The following is a 20650-nucleotide window of genomic DNA, read 5'->3' as shown; positions in this document are numbered from 1 at the left end:
ATGAACACAAATGATCACATGGTTAATATGTGCACAATTCCAATAAACCCAGCCAAGAAATATTATCTTAATATACACAGCTCATTGCCAAGCCCCAGACTCTGACTCCTCAAGGGACACAGTAAGGTGGACATGTGATACATTGAGGCTATCTAAGAACATCAAAACAAAACAATCCTGGATTCACCAGGATATAATTTCTCAGCTACTCAGGGACAAACAGGAAGAATCAGTGTCAGGTTTAGGCACAGAGGCACATGTGCAGTGCAGCTCCACTAAGATGATTAAGGGGTCACAGCATCACTCATGTGAGCAAAGCCAAGAGAGCTGGTCCTGGGTGCCCTAAGGGACAGAAGGCTTGGGGGGCTCAGCAGTGAATATAAATACCTCAAGAGAAGGTGGAAATAAGAAAAATGTTTCAAGAAACCTGTTAATTACTTGAAAAGAAAATGTCTGCTTGATTTTTAGAACAGTTGAATAAATTTCTGTCTGATAATTCATTTTCAACTGTAGCAATATTCTATTCTGTGCTGTCACAGCAACTGGAATGTGAAATAAATTTCATAAACCAACAAAGGCAACACAAAAAAAAAAGCTCAGAGAAAACTATTCTGTTAGCCCACAGCAAGTCAGCATCAATAATTACTCCAACTCAGCTTTCTCTGTGAACAGTCAGACACTCCACCAAGAGATTAACAAAACTGACACATTCCCTTTTTTCTTTCCCACAGCCTGGAACACCTTCACAAACTAAAGAGCCAATAAACTGGCTCCTCTCCCCTAGCCACCTTTCAGTGAGTTTCTCAGAGCCTCCAGAGAACATTTCACTTCAACAGTCTCCACTCACTTAATAAAAGATTCCATAATGCACTTGCAAACTTCCACTCTCACACTTTCCTTCTGGAACATATCCAGAAATGGCAAGAATTTCTCCTGAAATACAAATACATAAACAAATAAAATTAGGTATGTTACAAAGAGCACACTAAAACAATAAATATTTTGGATAAGTTTTGTAAGCACAGCTATTTAGGTAAAACTATTTTCATCTTTTTTGAAAGCATTAATTCATTTCAAAGATTAAAAAGTGGAACTAATGGATGGCTGAAAGATGTATCAATTAATTTATTGATTGCAGAGATCCAGGAGGGAACACAAAACACAGAACTGTTTGAATCAGATATTGCACTTTATTTTTAAAAGCAATCACCTGCTTCAAACAGCTCAAGATCATGACAAATTCAGACATCTATGGGGTGAAAAAAGGTAAGACATTACGAACAGTTAAAATAGTCTACACATCATCAACAATTTCACATCTATCCAGAACAAGTTAAGAAGGTCCAAGACATTCAAATTTCCTTCAAAAAACAAGAGTCTAGGTTGTTTAACATACCAAAACACTTAGTTTCTGTATCACCTCAAGAATGTAGTGACTGTTAGTTTCAGTTTTTCAGAATTATCCAAGCAATTTGTGAACAAGACTTGACCCCAAATCCACAGCATCAGTCTTGATTTTCACTCTTCAAATGGTTTCTGCACTTGAACACACAGTCTGCTGTCTTTGTTCTGCTTTTCTACCTCATATACAATCTCTGACCTCTCTGAGTTTCACTTTGTTTCAATGCCAAGTGAAGTGCTCTGAGAAGATGTTAAGTATGTAATGTAATTACACTAACAAACACACACACAAATAAATGGTATTTCATCTTCCATTGATTGTCACTTATGCCACAGTAACAAACAAACTTAGAGAATTTATCAGCCTAATGTAAAAAGTACAGAAAACTGGAATTGGAATAATAAGTACTTAAGTTGTAAGCAGCAGAAAGCTCACAAAATATTTCTGCACTTAACAAAATATTTATGTTACTTGACAAAAGTCCTTGCATTCTATGAACTTATAAACATTCTAAATATCCCAGTCAAGGTAAATTCTCTTGCAGAAAAACTGCCAAACAGTTCTTCTTAAAGATTTATTAAACAGAGTATCACTTACCACTGAAAAAAGCAGAGCAAAGTCATAGATATAAGTAATAACTTTCTGAATAATTGACTGCAGCTAAAGAGGAGAAAAAGAAAAAGTTAAAAAAGGGAGAGAATTATTGTAATACAAGTTAAATTAAGACTATCCACACCAGAGATTATTCTTCTTTAGCTATTCATAGAAATCTCTTTGGAAAGATGCTTCAAGCATTTATAACATCATTTTTTTCCCAAAGCAGGACAAGTTATAGCTATGCTGCTCCTACACACTTTTCCCACATACCCTTCAGAACCATACTGAACAGAGCCTGACCAGCCTGTCCAGGTTTGTTTGCTCTTCACTTCCATAGTTAGGCAGAGTTCTTCAATTTAGAGTCTCCATGTCCTCCAGCTCTCTGCACTAAAAACTTAGCCAAATAAACAGAGAAAAAAACCCAAACCAGTTTGTTAAATCCTCTTTTGTAGGCACTTTTTCTACCCTCCAAGTAACCACAAAAACCTTCTCAACTAATCCATATCTCATTTGGCATTCAGTCTCAAGAACCAGACACAATAATTCACTGAAGCCTTAACAATGCCAGGTAGAGATAGACAATTTTATGGTTTACTTCTGTTTAAGCAGCCTACCATGATTGCTAATTTCCTTCAGCAAACACCACTGTTGATGCAGGAGTTAACTACTGCCACTTCTAAATACATCATTCAGGTTTAGCACTTCTCAGAATTAAAAGATTGATGTGAATGGAAAAAAAAGGAGGAATAAATCACAGCATTACAGTGTTCCAAGAGGCTTCTTTGTTATAAGAGTTATCAGTAATGTTTAAGAATTAATTCCATTTAAGAAAATGCACATCAGATTTTTACAGATTTGGCAAAATAAACTCTTTACCTGGGGGTAAGCATCTTCAAATGCTCTGTCAGGAGTCATGTGTTTGATAACATCAGCCAGAACTGTATTGACCTCTCGTTTCTATGTAGCAAAATACAAGGTTACAAAATGATACTGGCACATAGTCACTAAACACCACTTGAGTAGGATAATTTATTTCCATTTGCCAAAACATCAGCTTTTTATGGAGCTCTAGTTAAGCCAGGAACTTTAACCATAGTTCCAGTAAATCCTTATTTAAACTTATCCATCTACCATTAAAACAAAAAGATAAGAGACTTTCAGTGCTGTGGAGCAGGAAAGTTTCAAAGCTGCACCTTTTGTCCCCATTCATCTCCCATAAAACACATTACTTCATTCTTACACATTTATACTGAATAGTCAAAGCTTTTCTATCTTTAATACCAGACTGCTAATACAGGCACTTAGTCTGGATCAGAAAAATGCAAAGGAAACAAAGTAATGTTCACCTACTGTAAAATGTCTGCAGGTATACTCCACCCACACTTCAGCACAGTTGATATAATCCTGGAAATACATATGTCTTATGATTACCAATAATTGCAGGAGACTATGAGAAGTACACTTACAAAAATTACACTTAAAAGAATTAAGAGAATTCCTGAGGTATGATTCATGCAGACCTAGAGATTTAGAACTCAAAAGCTGCATTTGTGTAATAATGTGATGTAAAACTAAGTTATGCTTCAGCAGAGCTGAGAAAAGCAGGGATGATTCAAAGATATTACAGCCAGTTTTTTTCTTTGGCAGTTATGTGTCCTTAGAAAAGGTAAATAATGTCATGCTAAGCACGTGCTCACTGTACAACTGGCTAAAACTTTGCCATAACACAGAATTAGTAGTGAAACAGACAGACAGTAACTCACCTGTGGGTTCTTCAGCTTTGTTATAACCTTCCAGGCCTCATTTAATATCTGAAGACGATCACTTTCAGGAGGATCAGCCAATGCCAAGTTTAATCCCAGGGAGCGAAAGAGGAGATGCTGAAAGTTAATGAGAAATTTTTAATTAAAAGCAGACAGTGCATGTCCATCCAAGTCAGGTACAGTGTGCAGAAAGATTTTCAGATCAAACCACTTGAATAATTTCATTCAAGTGATACACAAGTTATATAGGCAATGAAGAGCATAAAGAGCTCTGTCAAAGGAAAGGAATTATTACAGATTAAATTCAAAATGTTACCTTTGGGAATCCAGACTCATCACACTCTTTAATCATGGCAATGAAGTCCATTGATCTGGCAGCAATAAACTCTGCTCTGAAGGCTGACATTACTGAATTCAGCAGCAAAGCACTGCAATGAACACAGCACAGATCAATACAGCTCAGCAAAAACTCAACATTTGGTATTTGCACTAATCTGAACTTCTCAGACTAACAACTGTCCAGCATCTATCATAAATGTTTAAAAAGAAATAGAATAAGGAAAAAAAGACTCTTACACAAATTGAGTTTGCTTTGATGAGGATTAACAATGCATAAGCAAAACAAGAAAATATTAAGCCACCAGATAAGGAAAAGGTAACCCAGTCTGTAAAATACTTCTTCCACACAGATGTTTTTGAAGCCATCATTTTAGCAGGAATTTACTGGAAATATCAAGCTAACCAGGAGTAGCTGACATTTAGAAACTTATTCTCTGTTTAACTACAGTTCAGAAGAATACTTAGGGAGGGTAAATTCCTACTGATATTTTTCTTAATTAATTATATTATATGTGCATTATAAAAGCCACAATTCAAGCAGCTGCATTACTAGGATAAAAATAAATCCAAGGCCATTGTCATGTGATAACTGGCAATGACATATTTAGACATTTCTGATTAACCATTCAGACAGGTGTTTGGTTACTATCAAGCCAAAGCCACAATTGGAAGAGTGAACTCCTGCACCACTGTAACATCCAGTTTACTCAACCATGAGTTAGCTCAAGAAGCTGCCTCATAAAACACTGTGCCCTTCACTAATCTGAAACAGGCAGTTTGAATACAGGGCAGTTTACCTTGAGGGAAATTCTATGGAGTACTTAAAATAACCCAGCAGCTTCTGTGGTTCTGCCTGAGCCTTAGTGGTCCCGTCACAACTTGACTGGAATTTGCAGTGTATTATTAGACAAGAGTTTCCAGTTCACTAGGTCTGTGTTCTGCAATACAGGCTGTCACTTTTCACTTAGATGGCTGAAAAGGAGTTCATGGAACATACTGAGATTATTTAAAGACTTATATACTGATGCCTCTTGCTTAGTAGTATCTGGAGAGTCATGAGAAGACACAAAAACACAGAACTCCACTTTGAAAGAAGACTACTGTTTTAAACTGGATTACTCAACTTCCCAGTAAAAAAGACATGTCCCAAAGACATTTCCTTCAAAAAATCCCTCATTATACTCAACATTTTATCCTTTCTTCAAAGAGCAAACAGGAACAAAGAGAAGGAACCTAGCCCATCTTTACAATGAGAAGTGCTGGAAATTGATTTGAAAGTAAGTTCCACAAAACAAACAAACACACAAATAAAACAATTTGTACATCAGAGGATGTGAATTATTTTTATCTGTTCTATACACTCTGTCACAATACCATTTTCACAGCACATTTTTTAAATCATGCTTTCCCCACACACCTTAGCTCAGTCACAGAACACGGGCATTCCTCAACACATTTTAGTTCCTCAGCTGCTGCAGAATTGGACTGTGCAAAGCACATCAGATAAAAAAACAGACAGCTGAAAACTTTCACAGAACTCAGCCAAGCTATCCAATCAAATGAACAGAGAGAGCCCATCAACAGCCAGACTGCATTCACAAAACTCAGAAAGTACATCCAGCCTCCAGACCAGACCATCCTCCTGACACAACCACCCTGAACAAAGACTTCTAGGAGACATTTGACATACTAACTTTAATGTTGAAAAAAGTAAATCTCTAAGTATTACCACCTTCCAAAGGTTGGCAGCAGCTTTACAACTTTCCTTGCTGAATGCAAGTATGGCCTGACAGTAACCAGTGGAGGACAGGGGAAAGGAAGAGGAGGAAAACCCAGAAAACTGAAGCAAACCAGGAATCCAAGACATAGCTGGTGGCAAACACATTACATGTCCTGAAGTTTGGCTTAGGAGCCAAAGAGCAGCAACCAAGTTAAACCAATTAACTTTGGCTTGACAAGTAATCTACCATATTTTAGAACTCCTCTCTGGAAAACAGATGTTCATAATCATGATTTAGTAAGCTACTGGGAGAAAGAAAGCCTCCCTATGTATCCAAACTGTTTCCAAAAGAGAAGACAGAATATTATTCCAGGGACTCAGGGGTACTCATTACAGACTCCTGTCTTCTACACTCTGCAACACTTACTTGTTCCCCAACTTTTTGCATCTCTCCATCATCTCAGTAAGCAGAACCTGGAAAATTATATACTAAAATTAGTGAATAGAGACTTTACAAATATATTCAGCTTTAATTACTGTACTGAAATCTATTAAAAGTTTTTTTAATTACCTCTCCAATACATTCCAATTGTCCTGTTTTACCCTGTATTTACAGCACAAGAAAACAGTGGTGCACCTAAATATAAACCACATCTCCTGGAATAGGTATAGTGGCATTTCAATCAAAACCACCTTTTCATGGAAGTCAAATCTGCAATCCTTCATCCATGCCATTACTCCAGGTAATCACTATTTGCCAGCCAGGTCAGTTATCTCTGGCAGGAAAGGTGAAAACTGCCAGACTGACAGAGGTTAAAAGAGCCTGTTAACCATGTTAAGCTACAGTTTGGTATATCTGTATGACAGAAGAAAAGGATGAATTCAGGAAATAAAGATTAAACTAACTAAAGGACAGCAAGAAACACAGAGGAATACAGCCTATGAACTTGAAATGGTCACACTTGAGCTTAGTGAAAGCAAACATTCTTCCTGTACAGAAGAGAGCATCACACAGTCCTATGTAGGTTCTTTTCACTTGTTTTCACACTCCTGTAAAAACTGACTTGAGAGCTGGTTTTTAATAGGCAAAATTAACTCTTCACCACAACACTTCCTTTTGTACAGAGCATTAACACATTCACTTACATCTGGAGCATGGTATGCAATACACTGCAAAATCCAGTCTATAGCAGGAGAGTATAGGGTCAAATACAAAGGGATCTCCACACACTGCACCACCAGCTGGTTCTGAACTGTATCCCCATGAATCTGTTGAAATAAGAAACAAAAATATGTTGTTGTGAAAAAGCATTTAATGGGAGATATGATAAACTGGTCAATGCCTGTATATGAATGGAAATGACAGTCTCACAAAGGTACAGAAATCCTGAAGCATTCCTTGCAAGCTGGGGGAAAAAATATCAAGCTCCTAATATATATCATTCAAGTCTGGAAACATGTTGAATAGAGCAGTTTCAACTTTTCAGAATGTATGTAAAATTTCTCATCCTGTATCTGGATACAGGAACACCCTTAAATCTAGATTTGAGAACTTCTAAGATATTTTTTAAGTATGTGGAAGTTTGATTAAAGAGTGTATTTATCTGATCTTGCAAATAAAACACTAATTTGCTTACTTGTTTAAATGTTAGGAGAAAGTCAAAAAAATTTTTGTTCAGGCTTTCTTTGAGTTGTGGTGCCACTTCCATCCCAACCTGTATTAAAAAACACAAATTTCATCAGCTCTATCAATTCTCCTTCAGAGTGAGATCAAAGTGCATTTGTTGAAGGGACACACCCAAGTCACACACATCAAATCAACAAAGAGCATTGAATCACATGTTTTTAACTGATTATTTCCCTGCTTACTATTACAGTCATGTCCACTAACAACTACACTGAGGCAGTCACAGCTGGTTTTAAACACAACCCAAACATCAGCTCCAAGTATCTGTAAGCACAGAGGAATCAGCATCTACTCCAGTGCACTGCACCAGCCCTCAGCAGCACACAAAATTATTCTTACTTATTACAAACACTTAAAGAGAGATTCCCCATTTGTAAAACAGAAGAGAAATATTTTTTTGTTTGTTTGTTGAAAGAAAGAGACAGGCTGCTGACTGCTTGAGATAAAAGCAGTAGCTGCCTGAAGCAATGGCAGTATGTCTGCAGCAAACCTTTGATACAGATGAGAGGTGAGTGACAGCCTACCCTGCAGAGGTATGCTCTGGCATAGACTGCAACCAGTGGATCTCCAATTCCTCTAATCATAGCTGTTAACCGTGGGAGACACTCTGAAATGCCCCTGTTTTTATCAGAAATGAAAATGAGCTTCAGCAGTTAGCACCAGAATTACATCACCTACAGAGAACTTAACTAGCTGCCTTGCAGACTAACAACTGAGCATGAGTAATAGAAATATCTATAAAAGAAAAAGCACAGAAATCTATTTAATAAGTAAAATTTTCTGTGTACAGCAGTACATATCCTATATTCAAATTTTTTTTTTTGCTATGCAGAGCAAAACAAAAGTAAAGAACTTGTCCTCTAGCTTGGCAAACAGCAGAGCCATGGAAAAGCTGTAACTCAATGGAAGGAAAGCAGATGCTTAAAGCAGAACTGGCAGAACTCCTTCCATGTCTCATTTTCTCACAGGTCCTCTCTGACAGAGCTGTACTAGTGCCTGGATAGGAGGCCCACTAATTCCAGTAAAATAACTGCTTTCAGGGATAATAAAGTTGTCACTATAGTAGCAATTTGGCTTCCAACACTCATTTCAAAATATAACTGAAGAAGGACAATTACAAGGGAAGGAACATTTTCTGCTCAGCAGCTGGCACAGTTTGGCAACACATTAAACTTACACCAAAGTTTTCAACAGTGGTTCATTGCTCCTAAATTATTTCTCCTACATCAATATTTTCCTTTCAGTTTTCTATCCTTTTTCCCACTCCTCACATCACCAATCTTCCCCTCCACCACCACAAGTCACTGGTTTTCAATCTGCACTGAGATTTGTGACATCTGATATCACATTTGTACATACACTTGAAAACTGAGACCACTATTGTATTTCAAAGCATATCACAGTTCACCTTCAATTTTTTCATGGTATTCTCATTAAAATTCTCTCTGTACTGCTTCTTCTCAGTTCTGCTAAGACCCTACCTACCATTAATCACAGACTTCTCCTAATTAATTCATTGAGTTAGTTCCTAAGTCTGCCCATTCACTTCCTTCCCACATGTAACACAATTCTTACGTTTTGGACAGGAACTTATTGCACTTCAGTATTGCTGCTTCCACATAACTGAATTGAAGCCAAGTTAAGGAAGAAAACTAAGATTTCACACCACTGAAAAACCTGAAGCAAACATACAGCAAATGGATATTGTCTAAACTATTTTAAGGCCTTCTGCAATTAATGTCACTACATTTTGCTGGTTTTTACAATTTATCTACAAGATTCTGTTTCCAAATTTTTCATACATCATCTCTACTTTGTCACTGCCAAACTGCTCAGAGCCAATAATTAAGCATTCAGTTTGCTATGAAACATGACTCAAAAGTACATTCAAAACATACAGCCTGAAACAAACAAAACAAAGCCATTATAAACATCAGATCCTGTGGGTCTTATTGAAAAAAAAACATGTTCATTTTTGGAAAAAATCTACAGAAAACCTGCAGACACTCTGAAGGTCTCATTTGACAAGGATACAATCTGGGAATGAGTTCTCTGATTGAAGCAATCTTGAAAAACCAGTTTAGGCAAGTTTCTTTAGCTGTATCATTGACACTCTCTGGAGAAAAGTTATCTGGGGAAAAAAAAAAAAACAGAAATAATTACATTCTTCTGGAAACAAGTTACTTTTCACGTTAGGTTTAAAACTGTATTCTCTTCCCATTCATTATGAAATTAAGTGCACAATAATAAACTTCTCAGCTCTCTTGAGCAGCAGTCAGAGCTGAGCACATAGCAAGAAAAGGTAACAATCTTGTAGCAAAAAACATTTCAGAATCTGAATTCAAGCACTTGGAGTTCATGTCAGAGCTGCCACTGAGAAATCCAACCTCTGCCTCTGCTTTTACAAAATCAGAAATTGTAAAAAAAAAGAAAGCACAGAGAATCTGTAACAAACACATGTATTTAAATCTATAATGACTAGAGAAGATACAAAAGAGATTTAAGCCCTCAAATTGTTTATTTTAAAATGCTAATCCAAATTTTAAATAATACTATTGGAAGAAGTAGGAAAGAATGAACAGGAAATGGACAGAAATATTGTTTTTGTACACTGATCATCGAACACACCCTCTACAAACTCCTTGTGAAACCCTTTAAAACACCAGAGCTCCCCCACTCCTGCCTCCAGAAGGTGAAAGCTCCACAAAAAAGTTTCCAACTTCCAGCAGGAGAGAAGGCACATGTTAGAACCTCCTGCACTCAGTCAGTATCTTTCTCATCAGTTCTCACAGAACTTGGTTTCACTTGGTTCCCAAGGGACAAGCTCAGAGGTTGGCCTGAAATCCCCAAAAGTTCACATGCACAGTCAGCACAGCACAGATTTTCCTCCTCCCTTCCACTTTTAGAGCTGCTTGGGAAGTTCCCACCAGCAATGCCTCTGGCAGCTGTACAGCTGCAGGAGCTCAGCTCTCCAGAACTGAGGGAACTGCCCAGAAACTGGGATGTGCTGTGGGAACTGCCTGCCTTCCTCAAGGTTTCTAACAGCAGCTTGTCAGATCTGCAACATACAAGTTTATTTTAATTATTTTCTCTAAGTTACTTCCAAATGTAAGTATTCATTGGTTTCAAGTTTACAGCTCCAATCCTATGGATTTCACTAATGGCACTGCCAAATACAGAATGTTTCATCTTGCAAGGATGTGCATTTAATGCACTCCAAACTGCAAGGAAATGCCTGTGTTTTCCATGGAATGTTTCAATGTCTTGCTAAAGAGGTTCTTTCACCTGCAATTCAAATTAGACTTGTACATTGTGTTGGAACTTCAACTGAAAAAAGCAGAAGGGCTCGAGTCAGAAAGATTATGCAAGGAGCAGCCTGCTGCTACTTCCAAAATTCTTCTTTTATTACAGCAAAACCATCAAGCTTCCAGTGCACAACACCTATTTACCAAAAACTGAGACTCTCAGCTTTGTTGCTTTTCTAGCACTGACTTTAAGCTACTAAAGTGTAGTACTTTCAGAAGAGAGCATAGGCTAAGACAAGAAAGGAAAAAAAAAAGTTTGCCTTTATCTAATTTAGCCATTCCTGTTTAATTCTCCCTCTCCCTAATAAACTCTGTATTAGAGAATTTACACCATTCTTTGTGATTTCAAGCCTCAGGAAGACCCAGTTTACATTTAGTAACAGCAGAGCCACGACCACATTAATTATATCTTGGATATATCCTTCACAATTAAATCCTGCATGAACACTGAATAGTGGAACTGAGGATTTTACTCTGTTAAAAATTAAAAGCTACTAGATTCAAATCAGAATCTTTTCTGTAGGAGACAGAGAAGCAATGGCTCTGTTTATGCTTCCTCAAGGCTGGACATGATTTTTTTCTGGAGCACAGCAGGAACAAGCACAAAGTTACCTGGCAGAGAGACTCTGTTATCCACACACATTGACAGGATTCTTTCATACACCAGTTTCCCTGGTTAAAAAAAAAAAAAAAGAAAGAAAAAAAGTATTTTTTAAAAAATCTAAACAAATTAACAAACTGTAAAACACAAAATGTTGGTACAAAGGTTCTCTTTCCAACCTACAATGAAATTAGATGGAAAAAACTCCCTAGAACACTGGAATTTTGCTGCCCTCTAGTGAGGCTGAAATGTTCACTGTGATTTAGCATTTCTCACACTACAAAAACATTCTGTGGCTCCTTTAAGTGCAGAGGTAACACACAGGTCAGATTTCTCCCAGGCCAGGGAAGGACAGCTGGTGTCCTGACTTTGCTGAGTGTGGACATTATGTTATCTCCAGCAGCTTTCAGCAAGTAGGAAGGAGCACAATGAGGAAGCACGACCTTGAAAAACAATTGGATCTCTGTCACAGCATATCCTGCTGGCACCAAAATACCCTGCAACTCTGAATTCCACTGTAAATGTTTTCCATAACATGGCAGAAAAATAAAAGAGCCACATGAAGTGGATGACCATGTCACTTACAAGTTTATAAAATATATTAAAAAAACAATAACTACATTCTACATTTCATAGTCCCTATTCATCCAAAGAAAACTTTGACTTCTATTCTTCAAATATAAAAATAATGAAATACTGAGTCAAAAGGCTGCCAAAACCCAAAACATTTTTATAGTGGCAGTGTGTTTCAAATTTCAAATTGCAGAGATCATGATTTTTCCTAACATTTTCTTCTAGATACTCACTAACACATAAAGCACAGAACCACAAAATGAAATATTTTTATCTTTGGGACTTTGCTCTTAGGAGATTTTTTACAATTATATACCATGTTTACCATTGGTGTCCAAACATTTATGTTGGAAATATTCCACATTAAAACTAAAAGTCAATTTAGCCCTTTTTGGATAACTTTGATGCTTTCTAACATTACAAAAAAAAAAAATCTTATTAACAACTGTGTGGTAAGTCTGGCACAGTAGATACTTACCAAAAGTATCAAGGATATCTGTAATCAAAACAAATTTACTTGGATAAAACTGGATTACTGTTGTGTCTGAAAGAAGCTTAGAACACTAGAAGGAGAAAAAAAAAAAAGAAACATTTTTAGAGGCCAAGAAAAGTTTGTGTTTTACTCCAGAAAAACTGGAATGGATGAATATCCACAGATGGAAAGGGCCAATATGAACTATGAAGCCAAAAGCACAAGGACACCAAACATAACAGACCATGGTGCTTGATGTAATTTTCAGGTTCATCATTTCCAGAGCTGGTTCTCCTTTATACAGAGTAATCTACAATGCAGAGGTTCACTTGACCATGAAGATCTGTGCATTTGTTCAGACAAGACAAATTCTCTTCCAGATAAAGCATTAAAAGGCATTTCTCTAAAATCACTTTTTTTAAGGACACTATTCAGTTTTTCACCATCTAAGCATCCATATCAAACACAAATGTAATATAGATTAAATTATTAAACAATTTGAGAAGTGTAGTTAATGAGCTTTCCAAGGCATTTTTGCAGCTCACATAACTAGTTCAAACCTTCTGGAAACAGACTGAGTCTCAGTCAGCTCCAGGAGGACTCTGTAATCCATCACCACCCACTGGGACACAACCTGATCATGGCATTTGGATTCAGTGATGGCTGGTACAAAGTCACATTTGAAAATGTATCACCCACTTAGCTCTACCCTCACTGGCTGTTCAGGCCAGGAAGGAACATGTCCATTGACTGTAGGAATTCAAAACACACACTGAGGAATGAAGGTATTTCTAAGGGGTTTAATTAACTATTCTTCGTTTTCCAAGATTAAACTGGAGTCAAAAACTTTGGCAGAAGGTTACTCACAAAAAGAAACAAACCAGCTTCTACCAAAAGAAAACAGGTGAATGACTGACTAGGGAGAGAAATGCACCTTTTCCTTGCCTAAGCCAAATGTGGCCTTTGGCCCCAAGTCTTCTCTGGTCTCTAAGATTGATAATATTTTCTATGAGCTCCATCCTTTCTCTCTCCTTCACCAGGAGACAGTTCTGCAACCTCAGTGGAATAAATAAAGTTTAAACTTTTGTTACATTTCAAAAATCCAGGAAACAATCCAATACCTCACAAGACTGCTGTGTTTAAAGAAGGAAATCATAACATTTGAACATGCTTAAACCAGGGGCACATTTAGTTTTTTTGTTTTGCTCATCAGGGTAACTTGAAGAGTGCACAGAAAGACAGGTGAGAGCATTCTGATCCTACAAGCAAAGCAGAATCTTCCCTGCTGTGTGGACAGTCAGTCACCTCAAAGGAAGATAATTCAGTAGCTGTTTAGGACCTACACATAGCACAAACACCTAATTACCACTTTTCTTAGAGCTCACACACATAATCAACTTACTTCAGCTTACCCTAAGCAGCTTAGCATACTCCATCTTGACAACTAAAGTATCTTTCAAAAAGGCACTTGAGGAATCAGAGAATCACAGAATTGCTTAGGCTGGAAAAGACCTTCAAGACTGTTGAGTCCAACCTTTAATTCATCACTGCCAAGATCACCAATAAAAAAAATCCCCAAGTGCCATATCTACACATCTTTCAAATACCTCCAAGGATGCTGTGCCATCACTGCCCTAGGCAAACTGGTCCAGTGATTGAGAACCCTTCTGGTGAAGAAATTTTCCTAACTAGAAGCCAAACTCACTCTTCCTACTGCTTACCAACCAGTCAGTGATGATAATGACAGACTATGCACATAACCACAGCCTGAGCCAAGGGAACTGCCCAGCTCTTTCAGAGCACTCTGCAGAAAGAAGCTTAACAAGTAAAGTTCAGTGAGGGTTCTGCCCTATCCTGCTTTATAACTACAGAATTATTATCCTTTATGAAACCTTTAAATTCATTAATTACACAAGTACCTGTTTCATTCTTAGCCAATCTTTCAATTAGTGATAAGCATCTGCAGCATTAAGTGCTAAGTGAACACTCTGGCAGAGATAAATACATTCAACTGTGGTATCACTTTCCTAAGAGGAAGCACTGGATTCCATGTTAGAAACTGTTTTATTTCAAAATAGTTTGTGAGTCAGCTGCAAGGAATATATGAAAGTATCAAGGTATAGACTATCACTGCATTATCACACACACATATATATATTTATACATAAAACACTGTAAGTACATCCCTGCTGCTTTTCTTCTCATCCAAACACTATATTCACACTTCACAATCCTATATATGGATTTTTTTTAAAATAACAATAATAGTGCTGATTTCATTGTATTACAACAGTACATTAGTCACCCTAGGTCACATATAATTGCTTGATCTCACTTCATTAATGCTTAATTTCCTTCTTTGTCTTTACCACAATTTAAGATGAAATTACTTCAAGCAGTTTTCACAAGAGTATCCAGAATGACCAAAAAAAATCCCAACTTTATATAACCCACTGGATGACTATGAGCATTACATCAGTTTTACAGTTTTAAGGATGGCATTATCTCATCTGTCCTCTGCTGCACTCTGCCTCTGGCTTTTTTTAAAGGCCAAGCCAAACAAAAGAGCATTTAACTGTCCTATTTCCCCACGCCCTCCTCAAAGCACATCACCCCAAACGACCCAGAGGAAGACTGTGGACAAGTTCTCAAACAAATAAACAAAAACAAACCTCATACACACAATTTTAAAAATCTGGAGCTGTTTTGGTAGCTTGCTAGGGTCCTAAATCCCTTTATTTAACTGCCCTACTAAGTTTGGATGGGTAAAATGCTGATGTTCAAAAAAGCCATTCTGGTATTATTTGTAGAGAGCAAGGGGCTGAAGGGGAAGAGGACAGGAAAGGAAATAACATGTTCTACAAAGAACTGATTATTGCCACATGCTATTTGTTCTGTCCTTAAGCAGGTAAAATTTCCACATCTGTCATTTGGTGACTCATAGAGAATTCCATCCCACATAACCTAGTCAAAACCAGTAAGTAACAACAAAGCTGAAAACCCAACTATTGTCAGAAGCCATAAAACTCTGGAAGAAATGTGCTTCAGAGAAGAACAACTGAAAATAACAGAAAACCAGCAGAAACCCTTTTTTTCCCAAGAAGAAAACTGGACAAGTTATATCACCAAACTCTGTTCTGCATACAAAAAAACCCATAAAACTGACCTGGATGACAATTTTCAGAGCTTTTACTTTCTGATCAGAGGACCATGCATCCTTTAAAGACTGGTTCAGTTCTTCAATTCTGTTCATATAATCCTGCTGAGTCAAATTCAACAGCTCTTTCTGTGATCCCTGGCAAGAAAACACAAACCCACTTAAGAAGAGCAGGGAGGGAAGGAAGGAGAGTGCTGTTATTATAGACTCAAATCACTGTGTTGTGGGGGAGAATCCTGTAAAATTTACTACAACTTCCCTTCAGGTCTTTGGAAAGCAGGTTATGAAACATCTCACCTTTGCACAGTAAAATACTGCAGCTTGAGAAATAAATTCAGTACTCAGTATTTCTATCAAGCTCATAATTGTAGCTTAAATTAAACTCAGGTAGACACATGCAGCTTCTGCAACAGGGGTAACCAGAATTAGCAGATGTTAAGACTATGGGGCTCCAGAAAGTTTTACAGCAGTAAGAAGGTAAATCAACAGCAATAGATCAGGTAAATTTTCAAATCACAATTTCTAGTGATACAAAAATATGATTCTGCCCAAATCCTGTAGCAATGAGGATTAAAATTACTAAAGAATTCCCACAGAAAGTACATATTTATCTAAATACTGCACTTGCAGAATCAGGACCTTTTTAAAAGGTTTCACAAAAGATTTTTATTTCATAAATTCCTTTCACTGTTATAATGATGCTGTAATTTCACCAGAAAACTTTCTCACCTCTTCCAGATCATCCAGTTCTTCTAACCTTGTCCTGACTTTTTCAGAAACTGCTGAACCAGTAGTTGTGGCTTTTCCTGCAAAGAAATACAGATTAAAGTTTATTTAACATTTAAACACTGGGACTTCTGAAGGAGCCTGGAATGGACCAGTCAGCTTCAGTGCATTCACCCTGAACAAAGGTATTGACAAGTAAGCAAAATTTAATATAAGTGGACTTTCCTGCAAGTTTTACTGGTAAGAAAATCACCAGATAAAACCTGTGTCCAACTATCCTCCTCAAAGCAAGCCCAATTCTGAAGTTCTAACAGTTGCACAGGGTTATACCCAGTCAATTTAACAATATCCAAGGATAAAGATGTCACACTCTGCCTGAACAACCATTCTCATTGCAAAAAAGTATTTTATATTTTTGCAGATGCTGAAATGCTGCACATTTATATATAAAAATCCTGATTTACTATGCTATGATTACTTTAGCCCAGATTCTCTTTGCTATAAAACATGATAAAATATTTAACATTTGGTTCTTTTTTAAACACCCAGCATACAGATAATCACTTCACTTTCATGTAAAGAGAATAACTGAACAAGTTCCCAAAGGACTTGTTTGCTTTCCTTCCAGCTAGCAGAAGAGTTGATAAACAAGATCCTCAAAACATCATTGCTCAGTTTAAACAGAAGAAAGTTTTAAGCTACAGTGGAAGGCAGTGCAGTGAAATAATCATAAATTCATTAGCCCATAGGAATAAAAGGCAAGGTGATTGGGTGGCTTATTTTCAATAATAATTTTAAACTAACACCCAGATGTCTTACCCACAAAAAATCAAGAACCATGATGTCAGAATGGGGGAGGCAGGAAAACACATTTGAACTATTCTTGACCACAAACCTGTCACTGCACCCTGCCTCAAGCAAACTCTGTTACTGGCAAAGAAAGTGCTCACCTTTTTCAGATCCCATGTACAGGTTCTGAGAGGAAGCAGGAAAAGGAGATTGTTAGAAAACATGTGCTCACTAGCATTCCAAGAATGCAAAAGGTCATTACACTGCTAATTAACCCTCCAATCATTTATAAGTAGTCACAAGACCCAAAGTTATTTGCATTGTTACAAAAAGACAAAATATCAAAAATATCAGAATACTTGGACCCAGCTCTAAAACAATCTTTACAACTGAGAGCTTGTGATTCAGTTTTCTACAACATTAAAACTGACATTTAGAGGACCAGCATTTACCCATGAAAGAATTATAAAACAGCAACATCCAAAATCCATTAAAGGTCTAGTACAAATAAAAAACTGTGGCAGCCACCACTTACAATAGAAAGCTTCTCTGTTGTTGTGTACCTAGCAAGGATTTCACCACGTTTGCTTGACCATGGCTCAAAGTCACTTCCTACTGCTGAGCTCTCATCTTTATCCCTTTTCCTTCGTGCACCATCCTGTGACAGGAGTACAAGTGCAAAAGTTAAACACAGATCTGGAAAAGAAGAGAAGGCTGATAAAGATTAACTTAATGTTTCAAGGGCTAGCTGATCCTTTCAAAATAATTTCTAAATAATTTCAATAATTTCTAAAAATCCTTATTTAAATAAATATGTCAACACATACAAGATAAGACTAGGTAAATAAAAAAGAATATTCTACTAATATGGCATATTTCCCATATTAACTTCCTCACTGGTGAGGCACATTCTATCCAGGGTTGGCTTTATGGTTTTATTTTATTTAGTTGAGATAACTGGCCCTAGAGTTACCGTGGCAGGAGCAGTAGTCACAGGATCTGCAGCTGCAGCAAACAATGACAAGGGATCAGTGCCATCCAACACACTGCTCAGAGGGTCCATCATGGAGCTAGAGGAAGAGGAGGAGGTAGAAGAAGTACTTCCCTTCCGGGTCATCTTCTTTGTCTTGGATTCAGTAACCTAAAGGAAAAGTTCAGAACTGTTAAACAAAAAGGCTTTCTCTTCCCTCACTTCTCTTTAATAGATCATCAAAATACCTGCTACATAAATTGTGCTGCTGCAATGCAAGCAAGGAGACATCCAACAAACTCTTTGGAGTGAGCAGCAGCATTTAAACTGAAGCCCCTCCTTTTCCCTGATTCTGGAGGCACTCACTCTTCAGTAGTATTTCCACTGCTTTTTTTGGTCTTTCTTCCTTCCAATTCTAGGTCCACAAAATTATAAGAACAACCACTCTGAATATCTTTCTAGTACTCCTCCTCCTTTTATTAAGTCTGTCCCTGTCCTCCAAACTCTTTCTTGCTATTTAATGCCAGTTTCATCTTTACTTTTCTCATACAACACCCAAGGCTGGAACATCAAATCCATACCTCAGGTCACTGTCTTCTCTCCCTACCAACCTTCCTGAGCAGAAGCTGCTGCCCATTTATCATTCATTAGTGGATAACTCATCTCTTTGAAGCTGGATTTTTTCTGTACATCTTTAAAAGCCTCTTATACATCAAAGAAATTATAAATGTTTTAAAGTACTCAGCTGACTGGAAGCTCACCCAAAACCAAACCTTACATCAAGCAATTATGCAGATCATTTGTAATGCAACAATTTGATTTTAAATTTATCCATTATTCAGCACTTAATGCAACCAAGAAAACCTATAAGTTGGAGGTGCTGTATTTGTTAAGAGATTGCTTCTGACACATAACAGCACCAGCAAACTTCTTTAAAGGGCAAAAAGAATAAACCTTGATGCCTCTAAAATAGGCCACCAGCACAGAAAGCAACTTCACAAGTACCATCACCAACCTCAAAGCCTTTTAATTTTAAAGGAGCAAACGCAAAAATAGGAGCACAGTCTGAATTCAGATTCAGTTTCCAAAAGCACAAAAAAAACTCACTGTAATGGGTTTCAGTGGATGGTAATCACCAAAATCCAAGGGTACAGATTCCAGCTTGCACACTTCAGATTCTGACACATAGTTCCTCACTCTTGCATGCCTTTAAAATAAGAGTGAAGGGAAAGCATATATACATATAAATAACCACATACTAAGAGAGAAGCATAGCCTATGTCTATACAGATGCACAAAGGAGCCAGGCATATAAATGGAAGGGTCCCTTTACAACACTACACATATATTGGTATTGGTAATACAATGAGGCACATCCCATAATGACTGCACTGATCATTATCTGGGTATTAAACATAAAAACAAAACAATTTCTCTAGATATTTATGCATAGCTGTTACAAAAATGCATTGTAGCTCTACGCTTTAAATAATTTTATATACTTTTTACTACTCTAACTCATTTAATTTTTTTAAATTTGCTTCATTTGAACATTATGTTAATACAACTCTTCAGCAACAACAGGTGTTATTTTTTTCCTCATATGCAGACAATAAATCTGCAAAACAACTTTTTAGCATTAATACTGCTCAAAAATAGCTAGGGTTCTGCTAAAGCCCACAGCATATGGAGTATCTTCCACGTTAGAACGATGGAAACACCTTACTCTGGTAAAGGTCTGGTTATTTTCCCATGGCCACTCCTACATCAGTGTTACCAGACCTATTTATTAGGCTGTTACCTCATTGTTGTACTATATAAAAATCAACTTTCCAGGATCTGTGCTGCTTTGTTTTGCTTTTGTCTGTTACAGAAAGAGTGCCCCTTTTATCCTTTCTGTACCAAACACGGGAGTAATTCCATGTCCTACCCAGTGCAGCCTCCCCGGACGCACACATCTCCCTGTAAAGGCGCGTTGCTAGAAGCTGACTGTGTCTGTGAGCCCTGCCTACTCCCACAGCCTGGGAAAGGCAACTCACAGAGGCGGCAGTGCGCGAGTGACAGCGAACCCCGGCACGGGACAGCGCCCGGCCCGCGACACTCATTTCAGGGGAAATGACGGGAGGCCAGCGGGCAGGAGGTGCCGCCGGCCCGGCCCCGCGGAGCTCAGAGTAACGCCGGGTGTTATGAATGTCACGGACCCTCGGGTTTCTCCCACAGCAGCGCCGGGCTGCAGCACCGCGGCACCCGGTCCCCTCAGGCCGAACTGCCCCGAGGCCCCGCACTTCCCCCTCTGGCACATCCGTGGCTGCCCCCGCCTCAGCCCCTGCCCAGCATGAGCAGCCCTCGCCCAGCAGGGGGACCCGCAGCCCCCCGAGCGCTCCGCCCGCCGCCCCTCAGGGGGAACGGGCCGCTCCCGCCGCCGCCTCACCAGGGGAACGCCGCCATCTTGCGCCCCGTCACATGACCGCGCCTTCCGCCCGCCGCCCCGCCCCGCCCGGCGCGGGAACCGCCTGAGGGCGCGCGCGGACAGAATGGCACCGCTCGGA

The 20650-nt window shown here is 38.2% G+C and overlaps 1 protein-coding gene across 1 annotated transcript in view; it reads right to left on the bottom strand.

Moving 5' to 3' along the window:
• VPS35L (VPS35 endosomal protein sorting factor like) overlaps positions 1-20611 on the bottom strand; it is a 43634-nt gene extending 23023 nt beyond the window's left edge. Inside the window, exons 1-21 of the mRNA XM_056503541.1 lie at positions 20533-20611; positions 19209-19308; positions 18105-18272; positions 17667-17789; positions 17293-17317; positions 16346-16422; positions 15626-15754; positions 12466-12550; positions 11426-11485; positions 9543-9639; positions 9084-9131; positions 8033-8126; positions 7459-7536; positions 6968-7090; positions 6249-6295; positions 4079-4190; positions 3763-3879; positions 3350-3403; positions 2876-2956; positions 2000-2062; positions 848-933 (exon numbers count right to left, since the gene is read on the bottom strand). Coding sequence (XP_056359516.1) covers positions 848-933; positions 2000-2062; positions 2876-2956; positions 3350-3403; positions 3763-3879; positions 4079-4190; positions 6249-6295; positions 6968-7090; positions 7459-7536; positions 8033-8126; positions 9084-9131; positions 9543-9639; positions 11426-11485; positions 12466-12550; positions 15626-15754; positions 16346-16422; positions 17293-17317; positions 17667-17789; positions 18105-18272; positions 19209-19308; positions 20533-20549 — 1784 coding nt within the window. The 5' untranslated portion in view covers positions 20550-20611. The remainder of the gene's footprint in view (positions 1-847; positions 934-1999; positions 2063-2875; positions 2957-3349; positions 3404-3762; positions 3880-4078; positions 4191-6248; positions 6296-6967; positions 7091-7458; positions 7537-8032; positions 8127-9083; positions 9132-9542; positions 9640-11425; positions 11486-12465; positions 12551-15625; positions 15755-16345; positions 16423-17292; positions 17318-17666; positions 17790-18104; positions 18273-19208; positions 19309-20532) is intronic.
• Between the last annotated feature and the right edge of the window lie 39 nt (positions 20612-20650).

The sequence above is a fragment of the Oenanthe melanoleuca genome, chromosome 14 (assembly GCF_029582105.1).
Source record: "Oenanthe melanoleuca isolate GR-GAL-2019-014 chromosome 14, OMel1.0, whole genome shotgun sequence".
Classification (NCBI taxonomy): domain Eukaryota; kingdom Metazoa; phylum Chordata; class Aves; order Passeriformes; family Muscicapidae; genus Oenanthe; species Oenanthe melanoleuca.
Note: the sequence above shows the minus strand (reverse complement) of the source record. Positions and strands in the feature narration are given on the sequence as shown.